The 27,851-nt window shown below is 39.8% G+C and overlaps 1 protein-coding gene across 1 annotated transcript in view; it reads right to left on the bottom strand.

The window, feature by feature from the left end:
* The window catches only part of dazl (deleted in azoospermia-like), a 114,742-nt gene extending 102,581 nt beyond the window's left edge, over window positions 1-12,161 (bottom strand). Inside the window, exons 1-2 of the mRNA XM_087987766.1 lie at window positions 12,140-12,161; window positions 4,427-4,593 (exon numbers count right to left, since the gene is read on the bottom strand). Coding sequence (XP_087843892.1) covers window positions 4,427-4,593; window positions 12,140-12,161 — 189 coding nt within the window. The remainder of the gene's footprint in view (window positions 1-4,426; window positions 4,594-12,139) is intronic.
* Window positions 12,162-27,851: the final 15,690 nt, after the last annotated feature.

Raw genomic sequence — 27,851 nt, forward strand, 5'->3', positions numbered from 1 at the left:
AACAATATATTGTTTCAATAAGACATTTATTAAAATTACATTAAATTAATTTCAAAACCACACAGCAGCTGTCATCTTCAGTGTCTTTCTTCTTCCAGCTGAAGATCTTCCTGGGTTGTCTTCTTTCTTTTACTGTGAGTATGTTTCATATGAAAAAGTACATTTGATATAGAGAATTTTTCAATGTCTTGGGTCTCTCTCGAATGGCAGTTGCTCGGTCTTATTTTCAAAATGCCTGCTTTTTTTTTAATAATACCCCCAACATCTGATCGTCTCATTAGTTCAATGTTGGCAAACATAAAACTGGGACATAATTTAAACTGACTGGTTAAATTTGAATTGTTGTCAAAACAACCACCACCTCAGGTATCCATTTCACAGCCAGACGTTATATATTTTCAATTTTCCAGTACACTCAGACTTATCTAGTCAGATGACACAGGTGCTTATAAGCTCTCAGTGCAGGACAGCATTCACTCTCTCAACGTATAGTCTACGCCTTCACTTTCATAATACTCATGGTTTTACGCCTCAAACACACCTTCCAAATGAAGTAATGTGTTACTTGTTTTTCTTTCAATCCTGTTTACTGTATGTGCTGCTTACAATGTGGTCTCCTTTAAAAGGTGTTAAGATCAAATGCAGACTGCATAATTACCTTGCAGAACACCTCGAGACCAAACTTGATGTTCCAGTCACTTGCCATTTCAATACATCATAATTCCACGCAACTACTTCCATTCTGGGCCTGTTACAGTGCTAATACAGCTCAAAACAACATAAATGAACACCACCTCATTTTCCACTTAGACTCTTTTACAGTGTCTAGTATTCAATATTAAGTTCAAATACTCCAAAACATAATTTCTGTCCTCCATTTTGATTACAATGCCCAAGTGACAGCATCTTGTTAGCTTTTTTCTGTAGTGACTACTTTGTCCATTTCACATGTATCATTCACATCAATGTTATATCTCAATCTCTTCCTTAACACCATAAAGCACTTCATTCATCTTTTGCTCAGAGTATCCTCACCAGCTGTTCCACTTTCCTCCTCCATCTCTGTCAATTGCATGAAATTACTATTTTAAATTACCAGCCATCATTGTCACATAATGCATCATCACATTGTGATAAATTATAAGCGTCTTTCAGATCTGAAGTAGTAATACAAGACTCAAAACATTAACGCTTTTCTCTCTTCCCCACAGATGTGCACAATTGAGTTTCTCCAACATTTTCTGATTTTATTTCTAGACAGAAATAAATAGGTTTATGGAGACAAATGATACTAAAAAGGATTATGGAGATAAGGCAAGAAAAAAATCAGAGGAGATAAATGATTACAATCTACAATGGTGAGGCAGGCCAAATGGCCTACTCCCATTTCTGCATTAAACAAACTGACTTATAATCTTGGAAACGATTTCCACAGTTTTACTACTTTGGTCAGACAACCCAGGACCTTTAAGGTTAGGCCTGAATACAGCATAAGTAGCCAGACCGGATAGGATTTTCAGGACAGGTCATAAACAAAGCATCTGCACAAGGACATGACCAGACTTGCCTTGGAAAATCCAACTAGTTTGTCAAGTATGAGACACAGAGAGAGACACAACCTGGCCAGATTTCAGATACAAAATCGCTACGTTGTGGAAACAGACTCTTCGCCCAACAAGTCCACACCAACCCGCTGAACAGTAACCCGCCCAGACCCATTCCCTACTGCTCTCCATTTACCCCAGACTAATGCACCTAACGTATACATCCCTGAAAATATGGGCAATTTTAGCATGGCCAATTTACCCAACCGGTGAGCACCCGGAGGAAACCCACGCAGACACTGGGAGAATGTGCAAACTTCATTCTCAGTCGCCCGTGCTGGGAATCGAACTCGGGTCCCTACGCTGTGAGGTAACAGTGCTAACCATGGAGCCAACATGCTGCCCCAAACTGCATGGATACTGTATGGATAGTACCTGGCCTTATTCTATTAGCCAATAGTAGTTTAGACAACAATTATGACAAAGACTCAATGCTGCAATTGACAGAATGATTAATTCAAGAATCTGGAGTTTTTACAATCATAAAAGGAGCATACTTTTACATAACATTCTTCCACATGGCCCCTTGTGTCTATTGTGTATGGAGAGAGAAAAATTGCTTTGAACTGCAATTTGACTCTGACCTTTTAATGTTTATCTCACAAATATTGTACCTGAATAAAATTGGTCGAAGAGTCTAAAGCACAAACAACATTTAGATCCAGTTATGGGCCAATTAAGTGTTGAAAGTGGATAAAAATCAGAAATCCCAATTACTTCCCAAGAGAATGAAGTCACAGGATTTGATAGTTTTAAATAATAAATGTTGCTGCACAAAGTAAAGCTAAGTCAATATAATTTTTTTCCACTGCACCATACTGAATTAGAACGAAGTCAGTCCGAGCTTGTACCAGAAAACTATTCCAAATGCATCACAAGAACCTACTCTCCAAACTAGGTTTGTCAATGTAGTTTAAGTTTGTATAAATATGCAGTTCACCATGAAAACTGCATTATATTTGTTACATGCCCTTGTAATTTTCTCACTGCGTGCGGAAATGGTATTAAAAAGGGAGGCAGTACAAATTGTCCAATTTCAAATCTGGCATTTTTGTATCGGTCCTGGTGTATGAAAAATGAAAAACTTCAGCTTTTCTTCTGCAATTCTAACTCCAAAGTTAAACATATAAAATAAGGTTAATTGGTTTATACATTACATTTTTTAACATTCCCTTGACATTCAATGATGTTCCTATTGTTGAATTTGCCCACCATCAACATCCTGGGGCATACCTTTGACCAGAAGGCACTGGATACTGTAAAAGCCACTCTAACATCCCTTCAATAGTACTGAACATTGCGCTCCAGAATTTGCGACAACTCTAGCCAACATGCTCCCGTACAGCTACAACACTGGCACCTAAGAAATAATGTGGAAAATTAAGAGAAAGTGAGGACTGCAGATGCTGGAGATCAGAGGCAAAAAGCATGGCGGTGAAAAAGCACAGCATGGCAGGCAGCATCAGAGGTGCAGGAGAATAAGCCATGAAGGGCTGATGCCCGAAACGTCAATTCTCCTGCGCCTCGGATGCTGCCTGACATGCTGTGCTTTTCCAGCGCCACACTTTTTAAAATGTGGAAAATTGCCCAAGAGGACCTGTAGACGCAAAGCAGGAAAAATCCAACCTGGCCAATCTAGTCGATCGCTAAATATTTGAAGGTTTAGAAGGACCTTCAAATCAGCACAACCAGTCCACGCCAACCAGGTTTTCCAAACTGAATTAATCTTTTTTGCTCACATTTAGCTCATATCCTTCTAAACCTTTCCTATTCATGTTCCTGTCCAAATGTTTTTTAAATTTGTAATTAGACTGACATCTACCACTTCCCTCGGCAGTTTGTTCCATATACGCACCACTCCATGTTTGAAAATGTTGCCCCTCAGGACCCTTTTAAATCTTTGCTTTCTCACCTTGATCTCAAAACTATGCTCTCTAGCTTTGGACTCCCCTACCTGGGGAGAAGACCTTGGCTGTTCAACCTTCTCAATGCCCCTAATGATTTTATGAACTTCTATAAGATCATCCATCAACCGCCTACACTCCAGGGGAAAAAAAAAGTCTAGCCTCTCCTTATAATCAAATCTTTCAGTCTCAGTAACATGTTCGTAAATCTTTTATGCACCCTTTCCAATTTAATAACATCCCTCCTATAGCAGGGCCACAACCTGCAAGGCACAAGTCAGAAGTGTGATGGAATTCTCAGCACTTCTGGATGACTGCAGCTCCAACACTCAAGAAGCTTGACATCATCCAAGACAAACAGCCCTTTTGATTGACAATACATCTACAGTGTGATAGGACTATGGTGACTTATTCATTTAAAATGTAAAAAGCAAAATAGCACAGATACTCTACAAAGCTCAGCTACCAGACTTACTTACCTAAGCTGGTAGCAACTCAGAGAAACATCAATAATTGTTTCAAGTCAGTGAGAACACAGACGTAAAAATGTTAACTCCATTTCTCCCTCCACCAATGCTGCCAGATCTGCTCAGTAGTTCAACATTTTGTATGGGTATTTTTGTTATGACAGAATTTTACATCTCTAGCTTTCATGCAATATATTTATACAAATTATTGCATGCAAGTAATAATACACAATTATGTTGATTAAGTACTTATCAACTTTTCAGTTGTGTGAAGTAGCACTTCTACTACCTTAATATTTTAGGTAAGTGAATTAAGCAGACAAACCTTTACAACCCGACAGGGTGCTAAACTGTACATTATCCTGTAGAACAATGCAAACATGTTTACAATTTGTTGCACAATTAAAATTCCAATCTATTAACATAAAACAAACATTAGATCACAGCATACCTCAAAGTCAATTCCACCAACAAAAATAGTGTTGGGCATGATTCTTCCACTTGGCAATACATATCTGCGATTCACTGTGGGTGCTGCGGACGACTGACCCTCTAGTTCCTGACTGGCATCACTGTCTTGTGCTTCAATGATTCTTCCGGACTGCGAATAGAGGAAAGCTGTTTAGATATTCATAAGGATCTTCAATTCACAACTGGTTTTAATTTTCACCTTGGTGACCTTTTAGTATCTAGCAGGGAACAGGGTGCTGCCAAAGGAAGCATTTTCATTACTAAAGGGATGATTAAAGTTTAAAAAAACAAAATTCTGTTTACAAATGTCTTACTGGTGAAAAAGCTTCAACAGCCTTAACCATTTACTTGTATGCCCACAAGGCAAAATTATAGTAATTCAACATGATAGCACTAAATTCAGTCAAGCTTGTAAAAAGGGCATAAGGACAACTGGCTTGTGCAAGAGAATTAGATAGTGCTCATGTAGTTAAAAAGGAAAATGGTAAACCATAACAGAAATAAACAATGGGCTTGCATAGTATTTTTCCTTACCCCTCAAAAATAAAGTTAGTACTTTAAGACTATAAGACCATAAGACATAGGAGTGGAAGTAAGGCCATTCGGCCCATCGAGACCACTCCGCCATTTAATCATGGCTGATGGGCATTTCAACTCCACTTACCAGCATTCTCCCCGTAGCCCTTAATTCCTTGTGACATCAAGAATTTATCAATCTCGGCCTTGAAGCCATTTAGCGTCCCGGCCTCCATTGCACTCCGCGGCAATGAATTCCACAGGCCCACCACTCTCTGGCTGAAGAAATGTCTCCGCACTTCTGTTCTGAATTGACCCCCTCTAATTCTAAGGCTGTGCCCACAGGTCCTTGCCTCCTCGCCTAACGGAAACAATTTCTTAGCGTCCACCCTTTCCAAGCCATGTATTATCTTGTAAGTTTCTATTAGATCTCCTCTTAACCTTCTAAATTCCAATGAGTAAAATCTCAGGATCATCAGCCGTTCCTCATATGTTAGATCTGCCATTCCAGGGATCATCTGTGTGAATCTCCGCTGGACACGCTCCAGTGCCAGTATGTCCCTCCTGAGGTGTGGGGCCCAAAACTGGACACAGTACTCCAAATGGGGACTAACCAGAGCTTGATAAAGGCTCAGTAGCACATCGCTGCTTTTATATTCCAACCCTCTTGAGATAAATGACAACATTGCATTCGCTTTCTTAATCACGGATTCAACCTGCATGTTTACCTTTAAAGAATCCTTGACTAGCACTCCCAGATCCCTTTGTACTTTGGCTTTATGAATTTTCTCACTGTTTAGAAAGTAGTCCATGCTTGTATTCTTTTTTCCAAAGTGCAAGACCTCACATTTGCTCACGTTGAATTTCATTAGCCATTTCCTGGACCACTCTCCCAAACTGTCCAGATCCTTCTGCATCCTCCCCACTTCCTCAGTACTATCTGCCTGTCCACCTAACTTCGTTTCATCAGCAAACTTCGCTAGAATGCCCCCAGTCCCTTCATCCAGATCATTAATGTATAACGTTAACAGCTGCGGCCCCAACACTGAACCCAGTGAGACACCACTTGTCACCGGCTACCATTCCGAAAGAGAACCTTTTATCCGAACTCTCTGCCTTCTGTCAGACAGCCAATCCTCAAATCATAGTAGACTGATGAGCAATATTAAGTATTTAAGAATTTATTTTATGCTGTTGAAATGTAAATTAGAAAATGATTCAATTAAAACTAAACCCGCAAACACTCATACTAAGTAGGTACTTTTATACAATCATCTGATATTCAAATGGCTTTTACCACTTTAGATACATTCAGATCTACATTCAAGACTATGCGAAATGGCACCCTCCCGGTTTCATTAGAAACTATTGACTTTTTACTATCATTACATGAATGAAAATTTAAAATAGACAAAATCAAAGTGAGCAAATAGCAATTTCAAGACTAGTTTAAAAAAAAAATTCACTTGTACTATAACAAGATTTTTAAAAGTCCTTAGAAGCATTAGAGAATAAACAATTCTCAAGACAGAGGTGGGTTCTGTATTCTAAATTGAACTGGAGGAATATACCACTTAAGGAGTTGTCAACATATGGATTGAACATAAAAAGTAAAACCGTTTCCATATCCTAATATCACGCTTACTGAACATGAAGTTCATGTCACTTTTTCACAAAAATGTGTTTCCTATTCATTAGCCAAATGGAGCTATTTCATATTAAATAGATCAGCTGTGTCATAATATGGAGCTCTCAACAAAATGCATATAATATTTAGAGCCTGCACCTGGAATGCTCAGGTAACAGTTTTGTCAAGAGCTTCAGGACATCCTCTTTGGACAGCAATACTTCTCATTGCTCATCTGATAGAAGAGAAGACGAGACTGGGAGTCTCCTCTTCATTTTGACATTAATTGCAGCCCACTACAGTTGCTGGTCCTGCAGATGTGTCCAGTCCTCCTCAATATCTGAAACCATTTATAAAGCAGCAGCCACATCAATTACACATGCAGTGCCTAGATCTTTTTGTGATGTTTCAAATCATCCTATTTGACAATTATCAGAAACAATGTAGATTCTTGTCAGCAGTCACAACTTGAGTTTATTATAAGTCCTTGATACATTGGAACATGGAGGCCTGACACACACATACCTTATCCTGCTGTACGCCACAGTGCGCACACATAGTAGGAGATGAAGTGTGGCATGATCATTGACACCTCCTCTCCCCACACTATTGTCCGAGAAACACAACACTGGCGCATACTGGAGAACACTGAAATAATTAGAATTCAACATGCGAGCAATGCAGCGGCATGCCACTGTACAGCCTATGAAACCTTGGACTGTACTTGTGAATTGTGGTCCGCAGGTAACATTTTATAGATTGCCTATTTCTGCTTCAGACATGTTTTTTCCTTAAAGTCGAGAACTGAGTTTTTTTCCCATTCTTGCCATATTCTTCCAACTACCTCATCACTGCCCATACCATTCAGAGGGTGGGAAATTTCTGCTTATTAACAAACCTTCCAGCTCAGTGAGCAAACTTTCATCCAGAACCTCAACCTGAGCTACAAATCTTCTCAAACCTTGCTAATTTCTACTTATGGTCAGAATGGTGCAGCTGAAAAATGGTGTGGATTTTCAAAGATGACCGCCCTTACTCAGAGGAATAGCAAGGAAGTAGTAAAACAAACAGCAGTCTACAACATTGAATAACAGAGTCAACATGGCTGGGCAATCTCCATTCCTGTTGAATGGAAAATAAAGCAGCTAAGATAAAACTGGAATTTAGCTACAAGGATATGTAAAACATCTGAACAAATAAAACAGTTACAACTCGGCTATCACTGCTGGGGAAAAAGGGCTAAAAAATAAATTGCAGCAAAGATCTCATCAAGCAGTAAAAAAAGGGAGTTGCAGATTTTTTTTTAAAAAAAGGAGTGGACATGCTTTGAACCTCAAATGCCACGGATAAAAAGGAAGAACGGAGAGAAAGAAAACAGAACAGAGGAAGAACCACAATTAATGAATGTATAGAAAGTCAGTCAACAAGAGATTTGCAATCTTGTCAATTCAGTAGGAAATTAAATGAAGATAGAAGTGACACTTCACTGAGGTTCAGTGCCTATAAAAGAAAAATGTAGGAACCAAAGGTGAGAATCATTTTTGACACTTATGATACAATCTTTCCAAATTGTCTTATCATGTACAGGTATATGTCATTTTCTTAATAACACACATGCACTTTTCATAAAGAAACGCTGACAGTTTAAGAACTACTGACCACTACTTTAACAGAATTGCAAAGATTAAAAAATGATTAGATATCACCAAGTTAGGTCTCACTTTAGATTGAGTTGTTCAGCATTACCATCACCTGGATACATTATGCCACCTATAAAGATAGGTGCTGGAGCAATATCAGCTGATGTTTCTGACAATTATACAATGCAAGTGGCTTACATCATCAGGTCTAAAAGGTGATAACTGGGTTTCTGACTGTTAGAATGATGATTGCAAAGGAACAACATCAAGTGAAGTTCAAGTGCCAGAGAGACATTGACATTCTGTGCAACATCAAGATGTTCAGCACATCTCTGCAAAGTAATTTAAGATGATAATCTATAAATGGAGCCCTATCACCCTTTATGATAGGATGTAGATTCAAGAGAGCAAGATAAACACTACACACTAGGGGAAAAAAAAAGATAGGGGCTTTCAAATAGTAGACATTAAATCAAAATCTTCAACTGGACCAAGTCAAAAGCTTGGACCAGTAACCCTTAACTTGTCAGCAAATAATTACAGCATTTTACATCCACTAGTTCACTGATTGTCAAATTCATCCAAGATTACAAGTTATTTTCACGTCTTGGATATCTTCCTGGTGAATATCATCTTGAAGTAGATGAGAGTGAGACACCAATGTATCATTTGTTGAGGACAGCTCCAGCTACAACCAAGTCCAACCTGAAAGTCTGAAGAGCTAGAAAAGAAAGGAGTAATCATAGAAGTGACAGCTCCTATAAACTAAATTAGCTACACAATAACAATGGATAGAAAAACTGGAAAACAGTGCATTGATCCAAACGAACTCAATGAAGCTCTGAAGAATCTCACTACCTCGTGCAAACCAATGAAGACATTTTACCAAAACTTTCCAAGGCAAAAGTCATTACTATTATTGATAGAAAATGATTGTTATTAGCAAGTGAAGCTGATGAAAGCTTTAGTTTTTAAATCAAACTATACTCAGGATGCTATTCAGGAGATACAGGTGGCTGCAGATGATGTTTGCAATTCCAGTACCCCAGACACGATCAATACATGTGGTAGAAGGCATATTTAGTGATCACACTAGAATGGAAGCTTTTTTGGATGAGCTATGGTATGGAGACCAGATAAATCTGGAAAGATGGTGGGGTGGTGGAAATGTGATTGGACTAGTAATCCAGCATCTCAGGCTAAATGCTTGTGGGGAGATGCGTTCAATTCTAGCATGGCATATGTTCAAACATGAAATCAAGAAAAATTCTGCAACTAAAAGCTAAAATAAGTTAAACACCAAAACTAAAAGTCTGTCTGTGACCATGTAACTGTTGTCAATTGGCATAAAAAAACCCACCATATACAAGGCACAAGTCAGAAGTAATACTCTCTTCTCGCTTGGGTGATTGCAGCTGCAACATCACTCATACCTAAAATAATTCACACCTCCACCGACAGCCCTCATGTGCAGCTGTGTACTAACCACATGATCCACTGCAGTATCTCAGCAAGGTTCTCAGCAAACCAGAGCCACTACTATCAAAAAGTTAAACAAAAAAAATGGGAACCCTTCCAGTTGCAAGTTCCTTTCCAAAACAACCAAATGGCTGACAAAACTCAGGTCTGGCAGCATCTGCGGGGAGAAAGCAGAGTAAATATTTCAAGTCCAGTGAATCAGACTAACCATTAACTCCGATTTCCTCCCATGGCCACTGCCAGACCTATCCAGTGTCGCTAGTAATTAACTTTTGGTTTAGACTTAGTGAAGAATTCCTGTTTGGTATTTACATAGTGAGGAGAAAAGAAAGATGTATTCCCTGACATTCGAGAAAATTACAAGACTATGCTTCTTGACTTCTTGAAAATATGCTTCTGACTTGAAAATATATTGCCACTCCTTCACTGTCACTGGGACAAAACTCTAGAACTCTGAATTTTTGCAACCAAGGACTACAGCAGTTAAAGGTGTCAGCTCACCACCACATTCTCCAGGGCAAATAGCAAGAACTAATAAATGCTAACCTAACTAAGAACACACAACTCTCTTGAAAACAAAGTAAAAACTTAGTGTGATTGATAACTGCTGAAAACATTATCAAAAAAAAAGTTGTTTGAAGGGCAGAATCATCATCTATGAAATCTGCCAGAATTCTAATTACTTTTAGCTTGAATGGCCAGAAATCTAGAAAGCTGCCCTAGAAATAGCTTATTTACAGTGACTGCCAGCCAACTGACTGATGGTTTATGAAATTGCCGAAGATGGGAACAAAGAGCCCAAATAATGGTTTTCAAATTCCCAACTAGAGGAAATCTGCCAAATGACAGAAATTCCATAGAGTCCTACAGCACTGACACAGGCCCTTTGGTCCAAACTGGTCCATGTCAACCAAAATGTCCATCCATGCTAAGCCTATTTGCCTACACTTGCTCCATATCCTTCTAAACCTTTCCTATCAATTGTGTGTCTAAAATGTCTTTTAAATGCTGTTAACGTACCTGCCTTAACTACTTCCGCTGGCAGCTTAGCCCATATTCTTATTACCCACTAAAAAACATTGCTCCTCAGATTCCCATTTATTCTCTCCCCTCTTACCTTAAACTGATGTTCTCTAATCCTTGATTCCCCAAAGGGGAAAAAGACTCAAGTACATTCACCCTATCCATGCCCTATTATGCATCTCTAAAGATTGTCACCCCTCCCCCTCAAGTGTCTAAAGAAAAAAAAATGTCCTAGCTCGTCCAACCTCTCCCATAACTCAGACTGTTGAGTCCTAGCAACATCCTTGTAAATTTCTTTTGTACTCTTTACAGTTTAATAACACCCTTCCTTTAGCAAGATGACCAAAACTGAACACAATACCCCAAGTGTGGCCTCACCAACATCTTGTACAACTGCAACATAATTGCCCAACTTCTACTCAATGCCCTGATTGAAGGCAAGCGTGCCAAAAGCTTTCTTCACGGCTCTGTGCACCTGAACTCCAAGGTCCCTCTATTCCACTACACTCTATGGATCTACTATTCATCATGAAACTCCTGTCTTGATTTGACTTACCTATATCTCACATTTATCTATATAAAACTCCACTTGTCATTTCTCAGCCCACTTCCCCAGCTGATCAAGGTCTTGCTGCAATTACTGATGACCTTTCTCATTGTCCACAATAACATGCCATATGCAAACTCATTAATCATGCCTTGTACATTCTCATCCAAATCATTGACATAGATAACAAACAGTAATGGGACCAGCATCAAACCCCGAGTCACTCTACTAGTATAGGCCTCCAGTCTGACAAGCATTCTTTCACTATTGCCCTCTGCTTCCTACCATCAAACCTAATGTCCAATTTGCCAGCTCCCCCGTGATTCCACGTGATGTAGCCTTCCAGAGCAGCTTTCCATGTGAAACCTCATCAAAGGCCTTACTGAAATCCATATACTACATCCATCACCCTGCCCTCATCAACCTTCCTGGTTACTTCAAAGAACTCAATCAAAATTTGCGATGCATGATCTCCCACACACAAAGCCATCCTGACAATTCCTAATCAAACCCAGTCTTTCCAAATGCATGCATACATACCTTATCTCTCAATCTTCTCAAGTAGCTTACCTACTACAGATGTTAAGCTTACTGGTCTATAGTTCAGGTTTTTCTTTGCTGCCCTTCTTAAATCAGAGCACAACATTCACTAACCTCCAGTCTTCCAGGACCTCACCTGCAGCTAACGATGTTGCAAAAATATCAGACAGGGCCCCTGAAATTTCTTCTCTAGCCTCTAGCAGTGTTCTTAGATACATCTGGTCAGGTCCAGGAGATTTATCCATCTTCATATATTTTAATATGTCCAATACCTCCTCTACTGTGATATAGACTGTCCCTAAGACATCACCACTAACTTACCCAAGTTTTCATCTTCCTTCATGGTGAACACCAGAGAAATATTCATTGAGGACCTCACCCATCCCTTGCAGTTCTACATAGGCATGTCCACTTTGGTCCTTGAGAGATCCATTTCCCTCTAGTTATGCTTTTTCCTTTAATATATGTAAAGAACCTCTTTTGATTCACCCTAATTTTCTCAGCCCAGGCTATCTCTTGCCCCCTTTTTGCCCTCCTGAATTCCTTCTTCAGTAAACTCCTATTTCCCCTGTATACTTCCAGTGATTCCCTTCATCCCAGCTACCTGTACCTGGGATACACCTACTACTTTTTTCTAGTCAAAGCCTCAATATCTCCAGTTATACAGGGTTCCCTATTCCTACCAATCTTGCCCTTCACCCTCTCAAGAACATGAAGACCTTGAACTTTAGCTATCTCACTTTTAAATGCCTCCCACTTGGAGGTCCCTTTGCCTGCAAACAACCTAATCCAATCAACCCCTGAAAGCTCCAACAAAATTCACCTTGCCCCAATTTAAAACTTGAACCTGTGCACCACAGATCTTATCAAGAAAAGCAAAGGATTTATGCTAAAACTTTATAAAGATTCAATTAATCCACAATACTGCATCTAGTTCTGGCTATCAAGCTTTAGGGAGGATGTGAAGTTTCTTGAGAATAGAGATTGAACATGATGGGCCCTAGAATGAAGTATTTTAGTTACAAGATTATGTTAGAGAAGCTGTGATTGGTCATCTTGGAACATAGGAGATTAGGTAGAAATTTACAAGATTATGAGCAGTTGGAATAAGTAACAAAAGAAAAAGGATGCCATTTTTGCTGTTGGCACAATGGATAAGATATACTTCAACAAAAAAAGTTTAGCAGGAATTCAAAAAAGAATTATTTTTAAAGATGTGATGTGATCAGTGATAGCAACTTCAGAGGTAACGGTTTGTATGGTAACTACTGACCAGCTTCTTGGCCAGCGATGAAAACCTCAATTTTCTGGAATCTGTAATTATAAAAATACTTAAAAACTAGAGAGTTTGCATCAATTATAATAAAATCAATTGTAATCTTCTTGGATTACATGGGTCATGTAACCTTGCACCCTTGAACTGAAAGCAATACCAAGAGGTAGGGGTCGCTCTGTAGCAAGAGAAAAATAAGCTACAGTAGGGTAAGACAGGAGGGTGATTTAAGTTGTGGTGTGTAGCACAGCATGTACAGTAGGTGAAGGACTAGTTTAGAATAGGGATCGTGAATTGGACAATTCTATTACTGTTCCAGACTTGACAAAGCAGACCAGGCTGTTTAACAGAACTTGTTAAAGCAGTCAGCTAAAAATGAGTGGATTCTGGATCAATGGTGCTGGAAGAGCAAAGCAGTTCAGGCAGCATCAAGGAGCTTCAGCAAAATCGACGTTTCGGGCAAAAGCAGCTCCTCGATGCTGCCTGAACTGCTGTCTCTTCCAGCACCATTGATCCAGAATCTGGTTTCCAGCATCTGCAGTCATTGTTTTTACCTAGCTAAAAATGAGTCCCTTGGCAATCTGTACCATCAAGATTGTTGTGATCCTACTGGAGAGAAACTGGGGAGTGGAGCTGCTGTTTCAGGTGATGGGAAGACCAAATCTATTCAGTGAGAAAACAGATTTAATTCACCAGAGGCAGAATTAGAAAGACAGATTACCTGCGGTGACATATTTGTACAAAGAGAGCTTCCAATACTTGTAATCACAAGATGGCTTGATTTATGTGCTATCATGTGTGATTTTATAGTTTGTACTGACCATATTTTAACCTTTTAACTGATGCCTAATTTAAATGTAATCTGATTATGTTAAAGTATGAGATGTAAAGTTAAATCTTTTTGGTAATTTCTTTGTATAGGGAATGTTTGGCAATTTTTTTTTAGTTTTGTTTACAGCTCCCCAACATTGATCATTACAAAGTTCGGGGCCAAGTTTGGATCCAGGGAATTCAAAACAGGTTCACTGGAACTTTCCAACTTTTAAACAAACAAAATTTCAGGTTTACGTATGCTACACTGTACTGGGAAATCAACATGGGCAGCTTTAGAGTCAAAGTCATACAGCACAAACAGACTATTCGGTCCAACCAGCCAATTAGACCATAACCCCAAACTAAACTAGTCCTACCTACCCATGCTTGGCCCATTTGCCTCCAAACATTCCTTATTCACATACTTATCTAAATGTCTTTTAAATATTGCATCATTGAACCATTATCCACCACTTCCAAGAAGTTCATTCCAAACACTAATGACTGTGTAAAGACGTTTCCCCTCATGTCTTTTTAAAATCTTTTTTCCCCCGAGGGTGGGGGATTTCAAGACTAGGGGCAAAAAGTTTAAGATGAGAGAAGAACACCTGCCATTCACTTTATCTATACCACTCATGATTTTATAAACTTCTATAAGGTCACCCTCAATCTACTACCCTCCAGCGAAACAAGTCCACGCTATTCAGTCTCCTCCCATAACTCAAACCCTCCACTCTCTGAATCACCCTGGTAAATCTTTTCTGAACCCTCTCCAGTTTAATAATAGTCTTCCTATAACAACAGGGCGGCTATAACTCGAACAGTACTCCAGAAAAGGCCTCACCAACACTCTGTACATCAATATAACTTACCAACTCCTCTACTCAATGTCTGAGCAATGAAGGCAAGTGCTGTAAATGCCTTAACCACCTTCTATATGTGAAGCAAACTTCAAAGAAATTATGTATCTTCACCCCTAAAGTCAATGACTTTGCACAGAGAAATCGGATTACCACAGACTTAAAACAGTTTTGAAAAGGTGATTATGGGCTGTGTGAATTGAATTAACAAGAGGTTGGGAGCTAAAATGAATGGGACTGTTGAAGAACTGGCTGGATATTGGAGACTCAAGAAAGGAGATCACGAGTGCGCGCATATGAACGAAAACTCATGCTGTGAGAAAACTCAAAATGAAACACAAGTTCCAATTTCAGAAACATGAGGTGATGAAAAGTGTGACTCAACCATTCAGGTCGGAGTCAAGTGAAGAATTCCTGCTTAGAACTCAAAACAAAAGTGAGGAGAAACTAAAGATGAATTTCCAAACACTTATAATTTTAAGGTTATGTTTCAACGGAAAAGGTTTCTAGCAGACCATTTGCTTGGTTTCAAGGAAACTAAATTCAACACAGAGGCAGAAACTTAGAATCTTGCGAAAGAGAACAGGCAGACTATGTAGGGTTCGTCACAGGAAAGGAAATAGCATTCAGTAGGTTATTCAGTTCACCAATTTGAAATGGAACATCAATAATCTTAAAGGAGATGTTACAGGAGAAACTCAAAAGCAGTTCCCCATGGAGGTTAAATTCTCACCTGGAAAACCTCAAAGTTCACAAAATAAGGGAAATTTCACAACAGCAGATGATTAATAAACAGCCCACTTTGGATTCCAGAAGAATGGTAATGAGAGGAAAGTCAACGATGAAAAGAGGAAGCCATGCTTAGCTCCATTCTATCCAGCAGGATCTCCAGATCACTGACCACAAAGCAAGGTACTGACATAACAGTCTGGGACAAATTTCAGAAACAGTGCAGAGTAACTCCTGACTGAAAGAGTTTGTCCGGGCTCTTCACTGGGAGTTCTAAGAATGGTGTATGGAAAGGTGAAACAGAAATCACATGGCATGGCATTACATAGTGGTAGGCACTTAAGAAGAATTTGGCAAGGTAAAACAAGAAAACCCACTAGGCCCTACTGTGATAAACATTATGACGCAACATAGACTCAGCAAAAAAAAAACACCCTTACAATTCAGCCCAGTGTTTCCACTGTTCATTCATCAGAACGAGTTAAAGTTAGAGATGTAATAGATTTTAAGCAAGTGCAGTGGCATGGACCAAGGTTTTGAGGGTGGGGTAGAGTAGGAGGTATAAATTGCACTGGATAGCAGGAAAGCATAAGGGGTTAAGAACCAAATGCGAAGACATCGTGTTGGATGAACAGCTGGAGAGATTACGAGACATGGGTACTTAGAGATGGTAATGGGGCAAGTAATGAAACAGATGATGGGTTGGGAAGATATAATAGGAAAAAACAGAATAAACAACATTTGAAGAGAGCTTAGATTATATCCTGAAATTAGTGCTTGCTTATGTTGAGTCCAGGCATTTGTTAAGAGCTTGATATAAAAGGAAATTGCTGTTATTCCACCTTCCACTAAACTTTACTAAAACACCACAGAAAGCAAAGAAGTCAGAGGGAGTGAGACACAATTAAAACAATGGGAGATCAGAAGCTCAGGGTCAAATTTGCAGTATGAGTTCCAAAGAGTTGTACTGGACTTGAAACAATAACTCTGTTGTTCTCTCTCCAGAGATGCTGCCAGACCTGCTGAGTTTCTCCAGCACTTAATATTTTTTTTCTATTTGTTCAATGTTCAGCACAACCCTAAATTTAAAAATTATCAGTGTTCAAGTCCTTCAATACCTTCAACATTACTTTTGTGAAATCGTTCAATCCTCCAACCCTCTAGTAATTCTACACTGCTCCAATTCTGGCCTCTTGGGAATCCCAGATTTCCTTCATCCCACCCCATGGTCATGAAGTCAGACATACAGCGCAGAAAATGCCTTTAAGCCAACTGAGACTGCACCAACAATAACTACCACTAAAAGCACACATGTCCCATATCCTTGAATATTATTTCAAGGTTTAGCTTCCGGCCTCCACTACTTCCCAGGCAAAACATTCCAGATTCCCATAACCAACTGTGTGGACAAGAGTTTTTCTCAAGTCCTCTCTGAATCTCCTGTCCGTTACCTTAAATCTATGCACCCTCATGATGGACCCCTCAATCAAGAGGAACAGCCATTCCCTATTCACCCTATCCAAACCCTTCATAATCTTAAAAATCCCAATTATGTCCCCTTTTAGCCTTCTCTGCTAGAAAGAAAACAATCCAAGTCATCTAGTCTCACCGTACAGCTCAACTGCTCCATTCCTGGAAACATTGAAGAACTCCTTCTAAAGCTTCTCTAGTGCTTTCACATCCTTCTTGTTGTGAGGTAACCATATTACTCCACTTGTGGCCTGACCAACGTTCTGTACAACTCCAAAATTACATCCTTGCTCTTACACTGTATGCTGTGACTGAAGAAAGCAAGTACCCCATATGCCTCCTTAACTATCCTATTCACTTGCTCTGTCAATTTCAGGGATTTGTGAATTAGCAAGATCGCTCTGGTCCTCTGAGCTACCCAGTGTCCTGCCATTCATTAAATATGCTCTCATCTGGTTTCTTCTTCCAAAGTGCATCACTTCACATTTACAAGGGTTAAATACCATGGTTCTGCCATCTGACAAACCCTACCTATATTTTTCTATAACCTACCACCTTCTTCACCAATTAACCATCCTGCCAATCAGTGACATCTACAAATTTGCTTAACACCGCCCACCTCCCCACCCCAAATACACAATTTTCATCTCTGTCATTTATGTATATAACAAACAATCCCAGTACGGAGTCTGGTGATACACTGCTGGACACCAGACCCTATTCATTTGGACAGCCTTATACCTCCAACCTGTCATATTAAGTAGCTAATTTCTGGTCCATCACACTAGGTTTCCCTGAATGCAATGTGTTTTAACCTTCCCCGTTCCCCATGTCAAAAGTTTGATAAAATCCATATGAACTACATCAACTGAACTTCCCTCACCCACACACTTGATCATATTTTCAAAGAATTCTAACAATTTGTTCGGCATGTCATCCCTCTGAAAGAGCCATGCTGACTATCCCTAATTAACCTATGTTTTTCTAAATGGATGTTCATTCTCTCCTTCAGAATGTCTTCCAATAGCTCCCTTTCCACTGACAGGAGACACAGTCTGTAATCTCCTGGTTCATCTCTATCACCTTTCTTGAAATGTCAAACTACATTAGCAGTCCTCCAGTCAAGTGGCACTTCCCCTGTGGCCAGAGAGCAATTAAAAGTTTGATCAGAGCCTGTGCAGTTTTCTGCCTCGCTGCCCACAACAGTCTAGGATGCAATTCATCCAGCCACCAACACCTTTCCATTTCCTGTCAAATTGTGCACATTTCCCACAGTCCCTTTTCCTGAATTCCATACCTACATTCTTTTACCATAGTGAAGAACAAAAAGTAGTATTAATTCAACACCCTTCCAATTTCTTGCGGCTTCACAGGTTGCACCCCCCCCCCTTGGTCCCTAATGGGCTCTATTCTTTCCCGGAGTGCGGTGCTGGAAAAGCACAGCAGGTCAGGCAACATTAGACGAGCAGGAGAATCAACATTTCAGGCATAAGCCCTTCAACAGCCAGTCCAGATGAAGGGCTTATGCCCAAAATGTCAATTCTCCTGCTCCTTGGATATTGCCGGACCTGCTGTGTTTTCCCAGCACCACACACTTGACTCTGATCTCCAGCATCTGCAGCCTTCACTTTCTATTACTCTATTCTTTCCCTGGTTAACCTGTTATTTTTAATGTATTTATAAAAAGATCTTAGCAGTCTCTCTAATCTTATTCACAAATCCTTTGTCATGCCCCCTTTGTGCTCCAATTGCTTAAGTTCCCTTCACCATTTCCTATATCCCTCCAGGACTGCAGTTAAATTGGTCCCTTCTTACTTGCTAAAAGCTTTCTTTCCTTCCTCAACCAGTCTTGAATTGTCCTGGACATCCAGGGTTCCCTGAACTTATTGCTCATATATTCCCCCCCTAAAGTATATACGTTGGACCTGTATTCGCCCTGGCTCTTTTTTTTTGAAGACCCTCCCCACTCCTCCCCCATGGCACTGCTGTACAGTTACCCACAAGGAACTGTTCCCAGTCAACTATGGCCAGATCTTGCTTTATTATAATAAAATCTTCCCCCAATCCAAAGCCATCTTTTGCAGGCCACCTTTCTCCCTGTCTAGAATAAATCTGAATCATACTGTTTTGCTATCGCCAAAATGCTCCCCCACTGCCACACAGAATACTTGTCCAGCTTTGTTCCGCAGAACCAAATCCAGTACTGAGACAACCCTTGTTAGGCCTTCTATATATTGATACAAAGAAAAACTCCCTTGGATACATTTCAAGGAATCCATTTCCTTTAAACCCTTAACACTACGACTATACGAATTTACGTTCGGAAAGTTGAAATCCCCTAGTATAACTGCCCCATAATTATTGTTACACACCTCTGAAATGGTTACATATTTGCTTCATTATTTCCTGCTGACATTTTGGGTGGCCTATAATACATTCCCAGTAATGTGACAGCCACTTTAACATTACTAAGTTCTACCACAAAGCTTCATTTGAACATGCTTCCAAAATATCACTTCTTATTGCAGTAAACATCATTCCTTAATTAGTGTTATTCCACCTCTCCTCTATATCCTCTCTCTCACCTAAAGATTTTACACTCTGGAATCTTTAGTTGCCAGTCCTACCCGTCCCTCTACCATGTTTTGTGATGGCAAGATCATACTTCCATGTGTCAGTTCACATCTTTAACTCATTAGTCTAACCGATTACACTCCTAGCATTAAAGTCAAGACCATCCAGACTCGCATTGCTCTTGATGCTTAGCATAGCTATGGTGATTGTGTGTTCAGCTGTCTAGACATCAAGCACAATCATCTTCCTAAATCTCAGTTTTTCTTCTAATCTAAGAAATTCCATCAAATTTATCTCTGAATAAACACTTGTCAATACTACTCTAAGATGTCTCATGATGTTTTTCAATATTAGTGACAGTTTATAAAGGTAGGCTGTTGCTTCTACCACTGAGTCTTCCCTCAAGATCGTTTACACAAACTGTCAAATCCCTACTGATGCAGCTAATTGAGTGCAAATAACCCATTCATTCTATTCTTCAAAGTTCACTAATCAATAGCTAACTCTACATCCTAGCCCCTTCTCCACCAGCATCCTTAAAAGGAATCAGTAACAATATTACCTCAAAAAAAGTCACGATTCATATTAGCCTTTCAGCATCGCTCTACCATGCAGTTCCATCCCATTTAATATCTTATTCCTTCATTTGTCCAATAAAATAGTTTAATAGTACCTGAAAAATCCATGTAGACATTCCTGTGGCTCAAACTTTTAGTCAAAATTTTCCTTTGCAAATCCATGTTGACCACATTAAAATGCTCTCCCCTATTTCATACCAGATTATCCACCAATGTTTCAATACTGACAAATGTGTAGCAGGAAAATAACAAATATCCAAGATAAAGCCAGCAAAAGGAATTGCAAATTTATCTCCCGTTATCCAGTCAGCTAATCTGAAATCGGTGGCCTTGCAGCAAAATAGTTTATGTAGGAAAGCAAAAACAATTGACTATCTGTTCAAATACACAATCCCCATGTAATAACACACAGAAGAAATTACTTCTAAGTAGTTTTAAGCCATTCAACACTTCTAGTCCACTCTGCTATTCAGTAGGATTAAGGCTCATTTGGTTGCGGTCTCAAATCATCTTTGCACTCTCAACTCTGTGGTCTATGAAAAAATCTCTCTCAGCCTTGTATAAATCCAATAACATTTTCCACTATTTTGTGAGGGAAGAGAATTCCACAGATCACCAGTTAGAAAATTCAAATTTTAGGCTTAAAAGGAAGATCCCTTATTCTTGATTGTCTCCTCAGGTTCCAGCTTCCCCAAAAGAGAAAACTACCTCCATGCAATCACCCACAGTGTCTTATGTTTCAATAAAGACCATCTCTCAATTACAGTGGGTACAAGTCCAGTCTGTCCAATCTTTCCTCAGTAGATAATCCCAAAGAGTCAAGTGAACCTTCCCTGAACAAACATATCTTTTTTCAAATATGATTCGGAGATGCCGGTGTTGGACTGGGGTGTACAAAGTTAAAAATCACAACACCAGGTTATAGTCCAACAGGTTTAATTGGAAGCACACTAGCTTTCGGAGCGACGCTCCTGAATCACCTGATGAAGGAGCGTCGCTCCGAAAGCTAGTGTGCTTCCAATTAAACCTGTTGGACTATAACCTGGTGTTGTGTGATTTTTAACCTTTTTCAAATAGAAGACCAAAACTGTACTCAGATGCAGTCTCACCAAGCTGCAGTAAAATTTTCTTTTACATTCTTTTTGTCCTGCAAAAAAAACCCTCCAATTTTGAATCTACCTTCCAATTACTTTCTGTACTTACTACATTTGAGAGATTTATATCAGGACATCCAGATCCCTCTGTACCATAGTTCTGCAATCTCTCTTGAAATACTATACCTTTCCTGCCAAGTGGACAAGTTCACTGCTTTTCATTATACTCTGACAACTTTTTGCCCACGCATTCAACCTACTTATACTCCTTTGCAAACACTCAACCTCCTCCTAACAACTCTACATTCCTACCACCTTAGCATCGTCAGTATACCATATATCCTAGTCATTGATTCAGATTTTAAATAGTTGATGTCCTAACAGTGACCTGTGGTATTCCGCTGTTGCAGCAGCTTCACATGGGAAAAATAACATCCAAAGGGCATATTGCCAAATAAAATGAATCAGAAGTTAAAACCAATTAGGAGATACCAAACAGAAATGTGGGTACGCACATATAGACAACAGCAAGAAAAATAGCCAGAGTGCTGAGATAGGTGCCAAGAGGATCACTAGAGAACAACAATCAGCTACATTATACAGAATCAGCACCTGTAAAGACTTGACATTGACGATATCACACATTAAAGTGATATACAAAAATAAGACAGTACAACCATACAACCAAAGTCACAATTACAGGACTACACCACAAAAAAGGATTTATTTGCTTCACATTTCCTGCTCACTTAGGAAAAGCCCTCATACATTTTGCTGCATCCCATGAGGACACTAATTTCAAAAACTGATACCAGAAACAATTAAGAGCTATGCATAACAATGAAGAGGAGTATACGTGTCATTGAGGTGTTTAAGCCTGTTACATCAATGAGTTTAGATCATGGTCAATCTTTGACCTAAACTTAGTTTTTCCACAATTCAGTTCCCTTCACATAATAAAATTCTATCAATCTCGAGCTTGGATACACTCATCAGCTCTCTAGGGCAGGCTGGAAAGATTTGCAGCCCCGATTGAAATGTGAACAACTTCGATCCTAAACATCCAATCTTTATTTGGAGATTGGGCTCTAGGACACCGGAGCTGAAGATGCTGATGCCCAAGAATCATACGGATATGAGCTCCACTTCACGGAAGGGATAACCGTGGCCAAGAAGAGTATGTATATGCTAAAACATCCAGAACAGGCAGACAAAAGAAATGCCCCTAACCTGCACATAAATAGTAACTTTTCCCAACAATTTCAAAGAAATCTGCTTTTCAATTAGTCCTATCAAAGTGGCAAACTTCACACTTGCATATAGTATATTCAACGTTGCCACATTCTTGCTCCATTACTTATTCTGTGTAAATTACTTAGTCTTCTTGTGTTCACTTCGAGAGATTACACGTCTAATCAAACTACTCAACTATTTATGCAGTTGACAACCACGTGCCCCTAACAACTTCCATATCAGATTTTACATGAACAAGATGGCAAAAATATTCAAAAGCAGGACCCAGTGCAGAAATGCACATAAATCAGATTTCAACTTCCTTGGAGGAAGCCAATGTAAACATTTCAAAATGTGGACAGCAATGTGAAACACAGATTCACACGTACAGATACAAGTTCTGGCCAAGTATCAACTTGCTCATCCCGTCTCATTCCTCTTTCTTCTGTATTCACTCACTCCCCATATCTGCATGGGTTTCCTCCCACAGTCTAAAGATGTGCAGCCCAGGTGAATTGGCCATGTTAAATTGCCCATAGTGTTAGGTGCATTAGTCAGAGGGAAATGGGTCTGGGTGGGTTACTCTTCAGAGGGTTGGTGTGGCCTTGTTGGGCCAAAGGGCCTGTTTCCACACTGTAGGGAATCTAATCTAATGTAAAAGAAATATTACAAGGAAACAAAAACGGTGAAAAAAAATTGTCTCATCTCCTCTAAACTTTCTGTCCCTTATTTTAAATCTAAGCCTCCGGTCACTGACCTTCCACCAACAGCTAAAAGTTTGTCTATCTTTTTTATGCACCTCAGTTTTATACATCTCAATCACGTCCTCTCTCATTCTCAAGAAAAACAGCACCAGTCTGTCTAATCTCCCTTCATAAACTCTCCAGACCAAGCAATATTCTGGTAACTCTCCTCTAATACCTACAGTTCTATCATCTTCCTCTTATAAAGTGGATTCCAGAACTACACTCTAGTTGGTCGAAGCAATGATTTACACACTGAAACATAACCTCCCCGCTCTTAAACTCAATGCCTCAGCTAATAAAGGCAAGTATACCAAGTGCCTTCTTCACCACTTTATCCACCTGTCATGATATCTTAAGGGAAGGGCGAATACACACATCAAGGTCTCTCTGTTGTGCAATGCTTCCCAGGGTCCTACTGTTCATCATGTACTCCCTTGCCTTTTTGTTTTGCCCAAGAGCATCACCTGACATTTATCTGGATTGAATTCAGATCTGGTTGTCCCTTCATCTTTTTTTTAGGTCCCAGAAGACAGCAAACTTTAGTAATGGCACTTTTCTGAAACAATTATAGCAAACAAATGTCAATCCGACAGGCCAGGTTGAAACACTTCAGTCAATAAACTGCCATCTGTTGGAATGACTGCGTTAGCATAAACCTGAACTTCAATCATATTGGAGTTTATGCTCATATGATTTTATCTTACTGTCAAAATCATGGAGCTCTATTTGATACCAAAAGGAACAAATACTCTTTTTTTAAACCTTCCAATCAAAGGTTATAGAAAAGGAGCTAGTTAGTCTTGAGAAACTACGTATTTTCTCAACAATTTATTCAGAGTTGCTACTTCACATCTCTGGAGCAGGTCAGACTTGAACTCAAGACCTCCTGGCTCAGAAGTAGTGACAATGGTACTGTGCTACAAGAGCCCCTCAGTAGAATCCTCAGACCAACTATTTTCACCTGCATCATCAACAACCTCTCCCTCAACAATCAGGAAAACGAAACAGCTGGTCACTGATTTCAGGAAGCATTGTGTAGGGCACACCACTATCTACACCAATAGCACCGAAGTGGAGATGATCGAGAGTATCAGGTTCATAGGAGTGATGAACACCAACAATCTATCCTGGTCCACCCATGTTGATGCTACAGTCGAGAAAGCACAAAAATGCTTCAACTTCTTCAGAAAACTAAGGAAATTCAGCATGTCCACAACAACTCTTACAGATTTTCATAGATGCACCATAGAAAACATTCTATCTTGTTGCATCATAGCTTGGCATGGAAACTGCTCTGTCCAGGAGAATTGTGAACGTAGCCCAGTCCATCATGCAAACTAGCCTTCCATCCACTGACTCCATCTATACTTCCCACAACAGTTTGAATCTTTTCCAAACTTCTTCCATCAGCCAGAAAGTACAAAAACTTAATTAACATACCAATTGATTCAAGAACAACTTCTTCCCTGCTATTAGACTTCTGAATGAACCTCTCAAATTTTAAATTTAATTGTTGAACTTGCTCTGTGTGCCTACTCTGCAACTGTAACATTGTATTCTATTCTATTACCTAAATGCACTTTGTATGGTAATGATCTGACTGCATTGAACATACAAAACGTTTCAGTGAACTATGTACATGACAATAAATCAAATCAAACCTCCTAGCCATAAGGTCAGAAATGGTGATGTCTGTTTATGATTGCACAATGGTCAGCACTATTTATGACTTCTCAAATACCGAAGCAGACTATACCCCTGCACAGCAAGACCTGGACAACATCTGGTTTGAGCTCGTAAGTAGCAACATTCATGCCACACAAGTGCCAATTATGACTATCATCCACTGACATTCTACAACATTACCAAACAGGGCTGCTAGCAGACTGGGGCCTGAAGCAGTCAGCCTGTCATCGATGGCAGTCAACAGCTTGCAAGTCTAGTAGGGTCAACCTAACGTGCTGGAAAGCCCCGTGTGGAACAAATGCAGGTTATAGAAGGGCAGTAATGTTGATCTTTTAACTTTATTTTCCTAATTTATAAATAACCGTAATGTAGCATTTTTAGCGTTTTCTTTATTTCTCTTTTTTTGTACCTAAAATTTGTAACCAGGTACTTTGTACCTAAGATAGTGCTGTGTGTGGTGACATGCTACATTTTTCACATTATTCCTGTACTTTCATACTCTAGTACATGAGACAATAAAACCCAATTCTACCACTGAGCTCTCCGCTTGCCTGTGGACTACCACTGACCAGAAATTAAACTAGAGAAGCCACAGAAATAGTGTAGCCACAGAGCATGTCAGAGGCCATAAATTCTCTGGTGAAAGTCTCATCTCGTCTTTCCCTGGGAACACCACCAAGTTGCATACCATCTTGACTCAAAACTATCTTGCCATTCCTTTATTATTGCTGGAACAAAGTCCTGGAACTCCATTCCTAACAAGACTGTGCATGTAGCAGTACTCAATTATTTCTTTATACAACTGGCCCCTTATCTCATGAATAAGCATAGTAAACCCCGTCTGAACTGCTTCTAATGCAAGTATCCTTAAAATTCCAGTATTCTAGATATGGGCTCACCAATACATTGTACAGCTGTAACAAGATTGCTCCTCCACTCATTTTCATCCTCCTCGTACTGTTCCAACTTTCTGCTGGTCACGTACAAGAACACCCAGATCCCTTTGTTCAGCAACAGTCTACAATTCACTCCATTAAAACAGTTGTCTTTTTACCATTTAATATATTTAATATCCTCTATTCACCTGAACACAGGCCTTGGCACAATTTAGGCAAAAGCCTCAATAACAATACAGCTCCCTCTTTTGCCAGCATTGTTGTTATTAAATTAACCCATGAATTAAAATTCATTTCTCCCATACTAAACTATGAACTGTACATGCAACTGTCTAGTCTTATTTACTCTTTCAATTTGCTCTGGCATCAATCTGGAAATTTGCAACAACTGTCCTTTCCATTTTGTTCTCTGACATCACCTACATCAATGCTCATATTAATGCTCCATTTATACATACAGACAAGTTATTTCTCTCAACTACTTCCATACTGGTCATGTGACATCAAGTCTTATTTGTTCTTCAACATCCGATCTCAATGCCCAACACACACTCACTGCCACCTTTCTCCCCAGCAACTTCCCAAAGTGGGTTACAATCTCCAATACAACAATGACTTCCATAAAACTCTGACCAAGTGCTAACAGCCACAAAGCCCTTTTAAATATTGACAGTTTACCTAAACAGAAGTTAGTCACATTTTTCTTAAATATCCTGTGGACTAAGCAGCCTTTGTCCCTGCCACAATCCCAGATCTGGCAGGGTTTCCACAACTTTCAAGCAACAAAATGGATTCATGAGGAAAAATAAAGTTTGGGAAGAAGACCTTAGACTGAACAAAAAGCATTCTATTTCAACATCGCTCCCTCCCACCCCATCAGTTACACGATCTTTAAAACTCTCCACAGCCTTGCAACATTTTACCTCTGTACCCACTTGTCAAACTCTCCTGAACTCTTATCTACTATCTAGTCTTGAATAGATCACAAATTTTAGCCACATAAACGTTAAACCTCTCTGCATCTACTTCTTCCCCCCTATATATTACCTTTTAAAACTACAGTTCAGTTAGCTCCACTCATCTGATTCCTGAAGAAGGGCTCATGCCCGAAACGTTGATTCTCCTGCTCCTTGGATGCTGCCTGACCTGCTGCGCTTTTCCAGCAACACATTTTCAGCTCCACTCATCTCTCTGGTACACTTTAGTGGCCTGTTCTACTTCATATTCCTATTTCAACACAGATGTTTTGTTAATTCGATCATAGAATCCTTACAGTGTGAAAGCAGGTCATTCAGTCAGAGTCCACACCAACCCTGCAGACAGCATCCCACTCAGACCCACGTCCTACCTTATCCCTGTAATCCTACATTTCCTGTATCTAATCCACCAGACATACACATTCCTGGACACAATTTAGCATAGCCGATAATGTGTTGCTGGAAAAGCGCAGGTCAGGCAGCATCCAAGGAGCAGGAGAATTGACGTTTCGGGCATGAGCCCTTCTTCCGAAGGAAGGGCTCATGCCCGAAACGTCGATTCTCCTGCTCCCTGGATGCTGCCTGACCTGCTGCGCTTTATCAGCAACACATTATCGGCTCTGATCTACAGCATCTGCAGTCCTCACTTTCTCCCCACAATTTAGCATAGCCAATCCATCCAACCTGCACATCTTTGGACTGTGGAAAGAAGCCACAGCACTCAGAAGAGATCACGGGGAGAATATACAAACTACACCAAGGCACTCGCCAAAGGCTAGAATCGAACCTGGGTTCCTGGAGCTGTGGGGCATCTCATGCTGAGCACTGAACCACCATGGCTACACCAATTTCAACTAGGATATAGAAAAGAGTCAAGAGGCATGAAAAGTAGATAACTGCAAACTGGACAATATAAGTGACAGGCGAAAGAACATAAAAATTTGTGAAAGAAATAGATAGTTTTCTCTGAAAGATTATGCTTTACAGAAAGTATAGAAATGACTACAAGAACAACAGAAAAGTAGTCAAAAGGGCTCACAGTATCATTAATACTTCAAATCAAGTTAACCTCCCTCTTTTAAACAAGCCAGCCTGTTCAAACCA

The sequence above is a fragment of the Chiloscyllium plagiosum genome, unplaced genomic scaffold, assembly GCF_037043375.1.
Source record: "Chiloscyllium plagiosum isolate Xiang-an unplaced genomic scaffold, Cpla_swu_hap1 HiC_scaffold_5, whole genome shotgun sequence".
Classification (NCBI taxonomy): Eukaryota; Metazoa; Chordata; class Chondrichthyes; order Orectolobiformes; family Hemiscylliidae; genus Chiloscyllium; species Chiloscyllium plagiosum.